This window comes from Nicotiana tomentosiformis, chromosome 3 (genome assembly GCF_000390325.3).
Source record: "Nicotiana tomentosiformis chromosome 3, ASM39032v3, whole genome shotgun sequence".
Classification (NCBI taxonomy): domain Eukaryota; kingdom Viridiplantae; phylum Streptophyta; class Magnoliopsida; order Solanales; family Solanaceae; genus Nicotiana; species Nicotiana tomentosiformis.
The window spans coordinates 73,645,574-73,654,673 of record NC_090814.1 but is presented as its reverse complement, the minus strand read 5'-3'; the positions used below and the strand labels follow the sequence as shown (position 1 = coordinate 73,654,673).

At 39.8% G+C, this 9,100-nt stretch overlaps 2 protein-coding genes across 2 annotated transcripts; both read right to left on the bottom strand.

Annotated features, from left to right (window-relative positions):
- Positions 1 to 5,723: 5,723 nt before the first annotated feature.
- Positions 5,724 to 6,191, bottom strand: LOC138908010 (uncharacterized). Its single transcript, XM_070198640.1, has one exon. It carries the CDS (start codon positions 6,189 to 6,191, stop codon positions 5,724 to 5,726), a length of 468 nt encoding a protein of 155 aa, XP_070054741.1.
- Positions 6,192 to 7,744: 1,553 nt separating this feature from the next.
- On the bottom strand, positions 7,745 to 8,275 carry LOC138908009 (uncharacterized). The gene has a single exon (XM_070198639.1). It carries the CDS (start codon positions 8,273 to 8,275, stop codon positions 7,745 to 7,747), a length of 531 nt encoding a protein of 176 aa, XP_070054740.1.
- Positions 8,276 to 9,100: the final 825 nt, after the last annotated feature.

The following is a 9,100-nucleotide window of genomic DNA, read 5'->3' as shown; positions in this document are numbered from 1 at the left end:
TGTTAGTTAACATTTCCGAGGGATATTGCAAATGTGCTAATAGAATGGACGACAGAAGAATAACCTTTAAAGGTCATTCAGGAAAACGCTTCCCTAAAGCAAGCAATGTGAACAAAGTTAAGCTTAAGGGATTATATGTGCCAGTTACACTAAATGTCACCCTTGTGATTAAGGAATTTTGTTATCCTTGGTACAGAAGGATTACCACAAGGTGAATAAGTGTCATCAATGATGTGAAAAGACGCCAAAGATGAAGAGGTAAAACATCTATAGGTATATCGTCGTAGCTCTAAATCTTAGTACTCCCCTAAAGGGGGGAATATGGAGTGATGTGGCAGTAAGTCAGAATTAAGTGGTTCTAGTAATTATGGAATGGTAAAGGAAGAATGCGATAAAAAAAAGAGAAAGGAATGAGATTGCACTTATCCAAATCCTACCGATATGCTACGATTCCAGAACATTATGCAAGTATGACGTCAAGGAAAGGAAGTAAGAGTTCCTGCCCAGGATATTATGGATAAATAAGGAGCCAGTGCAAGAGGTAAGTTAAGACAAAGGAAATAACCCAAGAAAGATTACGCATAATATTGATATGAGAATGGGCCAATGAGTAGTTAGTAGTTGATTCAAGAAGAGCCTAGTTATGGCTAGACAAGAAGATATAGACAAATCAACAGATCGTGCAAGATAAACATAGTAAACCCAACATGGAGAATTCAGTCTCGTAGTTATGACATCGTGACCCTTAAGAAATATTCAGATAGGAGTTGGGGTAGTTAAAGGTACCGTATGAATGTTACGGAAAGAAAAGAGAGTCTCACTGGGAAGAAAGTCAAAATTTCAGTTCAGAAGAAACTATACGAGCACATGAGCATGGAGGTAAGTAACTAAGGATAATTATAGGTGAGTACTAACATCAAAAGTTTTATTGGGTATACGATGTAATAAGCTCGCAGCTTTACAAGAGTCAGAGGGTCTTTCCTAAGTACTACAACGAAAGACTAGCTGAGGGAATAAGGAAGAAGGCTTCAACCTAAGCACAGTGACCTAAAGAGAAAATGGTCTTGTAACAACAGTCTCACAACAACATTGTATGCACCCCATAAGAAAGTGGCACCTATCATGGCTAATGAACGGGAAGAAGAAAAAAAATCAAAAGGTGATATTCAAGATCATATGGGTTGTATGGAATTCCAATATGTGTGGGCACTAAGATAAGCCGAGTATTCATGCAACAAGTGGCAGAACGCACTTAAGATTTCAGAGTATTACCCATGTAGTATATATATTGACAATCATACAGCCGTAGAAGACTCCGGTATAAGTTAAAAGAAAGAATTGAGTCCAGGTCATAGACAAAGGATTGAATTGTTAGAAGATTGAATCCTGGATATTCCATAGCGTCCATGAAAGGCTAAAGTAGTACCATGGGCTGCAGATCGGAAGATATCTTAAGCCTTTATAAAGGCTGATCAGAGGGAAGAGGAAACTAAAGAATTGCATCAACTAAGTAAATCAGGAGTCCGATTATTGGACCTAGAAAATTATAGAAATTGTGATTGAGAACATTGCAAAATTACTCTAATATCAGAGGTACAAGAGAGATAGTACAACAACCATATTCTATAACGGCTCTACGATAGAGCAAGTTAGAAAAGTACCAGCCTCATAAGAAGTCAGTATGAAGCTCTCACCGGATCGTGTATGCACTAGAGGTTCAAGTATTATAATAGAGCTTCAAGTCGTAGATGTGAATTATACCTATGTGGAAGAGAGGTCATGAAAGAATTAGAAGACGTGATGCGAGATTTTAAGATAAGTAAGGTAAATGTGAACAACGTACAAGATACTCAAGTGTAGAAGGCTGTGAATAGTCCATACTTCAGATAAAAAGCTAGAAGCATGGGGATTCAGTATCCAGGAATGATAGCGGTGTCGTCAGTGGCATATCTTCCAGCCTATGGTTTCTAGGTATCGAGAAGCCTAATTAAGAGAGTAAAGAAGAGTTAGAGGCGATGTGATGTCTCGCTTGATGTTCCAGGATGACATAAGGAAATCTATGATGCAAGCAAGTTGAAGGAAGGTTGCGAGTAGTATAAATAGATATGTGTAGGTCGCAAGCTAAAGTATGGTAAAACGATAAGGTTTTAGCAAGACAAGAGTAAGGATAAGAAAAGGCGAGTGAAGAGGTGATGAAAATGTCCTAGGAAAACAAGAGAGCTAATGGTTTCTCTAAGTTATCAAAAGCTCAGTATAGCCTGAATGAACTCAAGGGAGTCCAAGACTAATAGCATTTAGAAAATATTGAATGATGCCCTCGTAGTAGAATGAGGGTGTAATTGTGATAGGTAAAGGATGACGTCTGGGCCTTTGATTGAGTAATGATTTGATTTCATGGACGGCACGGGATTAGAATACCCCCATCCATAAGATGAATCACGTTGGGATGCTATGAAATACGGTTATGGAAGTATGGTATCGCCCCTAGGTGGGTCAGGAAAATCACTTCAGATGTTTTCGATGAGACATGAGCCCTAGCGGTAGTGCTACAAAAGAGGTCAAATTATCAAAATTAAGGTGAATCAACAATGGATGGATAAAAGTTACAAAGTATGAGATGAGATTAGACCATCATCCTTTAGATGAACAGTAATAAGGAAGCATTGAAGGACTTGGACTTATACATCTATGATAAGAAGCAACGAGAGTAACCTGGAGTTTGGTAGCAAACCTCAGTACAATAAATCGAAGTAAGAGTTATGGCAGTAAATTCATGCAGACAGATAACCAGGTCTATGAAACAAGATATAATAAAATTCATAAGTTCGACAAAGTACCGAGCGAAGAACTTCAGTATGGATGCCCAGGGGGGACATCTTATTAAGCTCTGTATATGTTTACCAAGTGAGGCCTAGAGGTTGGCTAAACGCTAGAGGAAAAAGGAGAGAAGAGTCGCGTAGGCGCACTTACAAAGTCAGAGTCGTATAGGCTGCATGATAAAAGGTAGCAATAGTTACAAGATTGGAAGGATTCCGACCATGAGTCGTGGTATGAGAAAGAGGCCTAAAGGGGGGAATGCCCTGGCCTTTGGGATTCATTCACAGAATAGTTGCCTAGATAGCAAGAGGAGTACTAAAGTATTCGGAAGACACAGGTTATGAACTTGAGTCAACATTCAAGGATGAATGTTCCAAAAGGGGGAATGATGTTACACCCCATGTTTTCGTATGTGGAAGTACTCCATAAGTAAATTAGTATAAGCTCGGAAATGAGATATTACATTCCGCATTTTCATACGTTAAAGCTTCGTCATAAGTTAATCGACGTAAGTTCGGGAATGAGATTATTTTGGGATTATAAGTATTATGCTATTTTAAACAAGTGATAAGTAAATTCGCGAAGGTGAGAGGGTAAGTGAATCGAAGAAAACGAGTTTCGTCAAAGTTTGACAATTTAGGATAAAATACGGTCCGAACTATAATACCCGGTATTTATGGACTAGTACCATACAAGGTACTACATGACCGTGATAGTAAGGTATACAAAGTGTGTTAAAAGTAACTAGTATTTTAAGTAATTTGAGATAATTCCTAATTATGTGGATAATTGAGTAATTATTGGTTAATGGGGGATTAACAAATTAATTAAAAATTAAGTGGATGACAGTTGGATGGGAAATTTCCCCAATGTGGCAGCTACATACATAAGCCATTAAGTGACTCTTGAATAACTTTTCAAGGTGGCAATCCTTAAAGAAGTGATTGAAGAATAACTTCTCAAATTCAAGATTTGGATTATTCACAAAGATATGGAATTCACAAAAGCCATAAAGACTCTCAACGTGATTGCTTCAGTAACTATCTTACAAGGTTGTGATAAAATTCACAAAGTGATCATACGGAATTGCTACAAAAATTCATACGAGATTTTATAAGGTAATAGCAACGGGATTTTTGCGTTTCCAAGGGAATACGGTACAATCTTTCTCAAGAATAGCATACAGATATTTCCCTAATTCGATCCGTCGTTGTGTGTTCTTCACAAAAGACGTGGGTTAGAGGAATTTTCAAGAGAATCAGTTCAGGTATGTTAAGGCTATCCCTTCTTTACTTTTGGCATGATCTATATGACACGAACGAAACGAGCAAATGCACAACTTCAATAAATGACTCTATTCATAGAAGTATTAGAGGTGCCTGTGTTCTTGCATTCCCATGTGTCCTATTATTCTATCATCTGTTCATGGGTTTCAGAAAATACGTAAGTTGATAAAGTTTATTTCATGATATTAATCATAGGCATAATGGTCTTATGACGTTTCGAGAGATTTTATCAACGAAATTCTTATGCATTTAATGCATTTATACATGTACATTGACCCATGACCAGATAGCGTTATATACGCGTATATTATATGTATAAGGGATATAGGAATAGGTTATGGCGTTATATACACACCACCACCTGATCAATTGGTATAAGTTGATGATTTTGCCCACAGTGGCCGAGATGATATGATGGGATGCCCTCAAAGGCTTGATGATGTTATGAACGCATATACCTATGCATGGTATGAAATTTATATGCATATGCATGACATTATAATATTAATTATTCACAGAGTTATTCAGACATACATGTCGAGTCTTTTACTCCATATTTTTCTCATGTCTATTACTTACTTATTTTCATTCCTTACATACTCGGTACATTATTTGTACTGACGTCCCTTTTGCCTTTTTGCGTTTCATGCTCGCAGGTCCCGATAGACAGGTTGAGAGTCCTCCAAGTAGGCTATCAACTCAGTGGAAAGTGTTGGTGCGCTCTATTTGCTCCGGAGTTGCCTATTTGGTCAGTATGCGTTGGACATGTATTGATTAGTATGTCGGGGCCCTATCCCGGCCTTATGAATTTTATGTACTCTTAGAGGCTTGTAGACATTTGTCATGTATGTGAAATATTGTATGGCCTTGTCGGCCTATGTTCAGTGTACGAGTGATCATTTTGGCCTTATAGGCCCGTATGTCATATGTGTAAGTTTGTATTACATGTTGGGTCGTCCTATGTCGAGTGTTCCCTCATGTTTCATTCTAGTTATCTCATGACAATCTTTCTGGTCCATTTACCTATGATAGTATGATACGAAATATATGTTACGTTGGTACTCAGTTGAGTAAGGTTCCAGGTGCCCATCACGGCCCATCGGTTTGGGTAGTGACACTTACCTTCCCGGGACCCGGTAGCAGTGGGCCAACTATATCCATCCCCCATTTAATGAATAAAAATGGGGACAACACCGAATGCAAGAGTTCTACTGGGCGGTGTACCAATTATTTATAGTTTTCATTTCTCGCATTTCTGAATGAACGTCTTTGCGTCTTTTTCTATCAGAGGCCAATAGTACCTGCCCTAACCAGCTTTAGTACCATTGAATATGTGGTGCAATGGTTCCCGCAAATTACTTCATGGACTTCTCTCATCACCTAGTCCACCTCCGAGGCTCCTAAACATTGGGCCATTAGTCCTTGGTACGACCGCCTATATAAGTGCCTGTCTATGAGGCAGTAATGAGCCGCTTTGGTGTGTAGTGCACGGGGCGCCTTTGGTTCTTCGGGCATCTTGCCATGCCGAAGATATTCGACAAACTCCTTCCTCCAATCCTAGACTTAGTTGGTTGTATTCACTTCACAATAGCCATCCACCTCTAGTACTGAATGTAGAATTTAAATGACAGTATCAGAGTCAGATCCTTTTATCTCCTTAGACGACCCCAAATTAGCCAATACATCAGCTTCTACGTTCTCTTCTCTCGATATGTGTATGGTCGACCATTCCCTGAATCGTACAAGTAATACACGAACTTTGTTCACATACTGTTGTATGCATTCCTCCTTTGTATAAAAAATCATGTATACTTGGTTTACCACCAACTGAGAATCATATCTGATCTCTATGACCTCGGAGCCAAGTCCTCGGGCCAGTTCGAGTCCTGCAGCCAAAGCCTTATACTCGACTTCATTGTTAGTTAACGGAACAGTCTTAATAGCTTGCCTCGGGGTTTCTCCCGAGGGCATGATTAGAACCACTTCGATCCCATACCCTTTTACATTAGAAGCTTCATTCATAAACAAGGTCAAAACTCCTAATGTCATTTCCGATACCACCACTGCCTCTTTAGCAACTAGGGGCATTAATCTGGGACTGATATCGGCCAGAAAGTGGGCCAAAACTTGTGACTTGATCGCAGTCCTAGGCTTGTATTCAATATCAAACTCACTAATTTTGACTGCCCACTAGCCAACCGTCCTGACAACTTAGGCTTATGAAGAACATTCCGTAAGGGGAAGATTGTCACAATGGCTATTAGGTGGCATTGAAAATAAGGCCTAAGCTTCCGAGAGGAGACTATGAGAGCTAAGGCTAGCTTTTTAAGGTGCCGATAGCGAGTCTCCACTCCTGACAATATTTTTCTAATATAATAGACAGGAAATTGCGTACATTCATCCTCTCGGACTAAAATATCACTTACCGCTACTTCCGAGACCGCTAGATATATCAGCAATTATTCACCTTCCCTAATTTTTATAGTAACAGGGGGCATAGCATTTAAAGTCCTTCAACGCTTGTTGGCATTCTGGAGTCCATTCGAAATTGTTCTTCTTTTTCAGAAGTGGTGACATTTTTTGAGGACCGAGAGATGAACCTGCTTAAAGCGTCTAATCTTCCGGTTAGCCTCTGTACATTTTTTACTCTCATTAGCTGGTTTAGGACGTCTTCGATAGCTTTTATTTTATTGATATTTATCTTGATCTCTCTTTGCGAGACCAAGAATCCCAAGAATTTTCCAAAACCAACCCCGAACGCACATTTTTTCGAGTTGAGTTTTATGATATGCTTCCTCAAGATATCGAAGGTTTCTTGGAGGTGTTTCAAGTGATCTCCTGCATTCAAAAGACTTAACTAACATGTCATCGATATAAACCTCCGTTATTTTTCCTATTTTCTTGTCGAACATCTTGTTCACGAGCCTCTGATAAGTGACTCCGGTATTTTTAAGCATAAATGGCATCACATTATAAGAAAATCTGCCAATGTTCATTATGAACGAAGTTTTTTCTTGATCCTCCGGGTTCATCTTGATTTGATGGTACCTGGAGTAGGCATTAAGAAAACTCATTAACTAGTTCCCGGCCGTTGCATCAATCATTTGATCAATGTTTGGTAATGGGAACGAGTCATTAGGGCACGCCTTATTTAAGTCCTTATAATCTACGCACATTCTAAACTTGTTATTCTTTTTTAGAACTACAACAACATTAGCTAACCATTCGGGATATTTTACCTCCCTAATTGAACCAATATCGAGTAGTCGAGTTACCTCTTCTTTAACAAACTTGTATCTGACCTCGGCTATTGGGCGTTTCTTTTGCCTTACCGGTGGGAAGTTCAGGTCTAGACTTAGCTTGTGCACGGCCACCTCTAATGGGATACTTGTCATATCCGAGTGCGACCATGCAAAATAATCAATATTAGCTTTAAGGAAATTTATAAATCCCGACATGAGTTCAGGATTGAGTCCTAATCCCAAGTGAGATTTCCTTTCCAAGAATTTTTCAAACAAAGCGACTTGCTCGAGTTCTTTTGCGGTGGAATTGGTTGCGTATGTCTCTTCCGGTACCTGAAAGTATCTCGGTACCCGGTAGGATTCTGATGACTCCTCGCCAGGTGTCGGTTCCTGTAATTTCTATTTACTGGGCTCCTTTCCTTTGCTGCAGGAAATCGACACTACGTTTATCTCTCTTTTTGCCGGTTGATCTCCTCTTATCTTCTTGATTCCCTCCGGGGTCGGGAATTTCAACAGTTGATGATGCGTTGAGGGTACAGCCTTCATCTCATGTAACCATGGCCTTCCGAGGATTATATTATAACCCATGTCGTCGTCTACCACCTCGAATAAGGTGGTTTTGGTTACCCCTTCGGCGTTCGTGGGCAGCAGGATCTCTTCTCGGGTTGTCACACTTGCCAAATTCAACACTGCGAGGAGTTTTGTTGCCGGAATAATGCTTCTAGTTAGCTTTGCTTGTTCCAGCACTCTCCATTGAATGATGTTGGCTGAGCTTCCTTGGTCAACCAAAACACACTTAATCTTGAAATCTAAGACATTAAAAGAGATTACCAGGGCATCGTTATGTGGGAGAAGAAGTCTGTCAGTGTCTTCCTCCATAAAGGTGACATCATCTTCGGTGATTTCCAAGAGTCTCTTGCTGTGGGTCATTGATACCTTTGTCTTCTTGGCCTCTAATAAGGTTACACTGCTAATTTCATTCCCTCCAAAAATCATATTGATGGTCAATCGGGGGGAATCTTCTGCTATTTTTGAAGGTTCTGCATTATCCCGGCTACAACCATAATTGTTCTTGGCTCGATCACTTCAGAACTCCCTGAGATGGCCATTTTTCAACAATGTCGCCACCTCTTCCCGTAGATGCCGGCAACCCCCAGTTCTGTTGTCACGCCCCGAACTCGGGGAGCGCGACCGGTGCTCAACCGAGTGAACCCGGTCAAGCAAGCCTGTTAGATACTTTCTATCCAAACTCACTTATGAATAAAGAGAATACATATTTTTGTTAATTAGACAATAAGGAGATCGTGTATATAATACCAATTCATCACCATTAGTTACTTAATATTAAAGTCTCAAATTACACACATTATCATGGTCTAAAGTGGAACAAGTAATTCAAACACAAGATAACTTATTTGACTTTTCCAGCACTAATATACAACCCACACTATGTCTACGGAGACTCTAATAGATACAGAAGAGTACTATGATAATGCTGGCAACAAGGCCCCGGCTATACCTCAAACACAATACACAAGGAACAAAAGATGCATGACCTCGAAATGAAGTGGGGCTCACCAAGTCAGTTGGGAAGAGGGTGTACCGCTATAACTGATCAATGTCTCTTGCTGTGGAACCACCTGTATCCATTGAAGATGCAGTGCCACCGGCAAAAGGGACGTTAGTACATATGGAATAGTACTAGTATGAATGACAAAACACCCTCTCAAAATAATGATAAATAATACAAGCAAG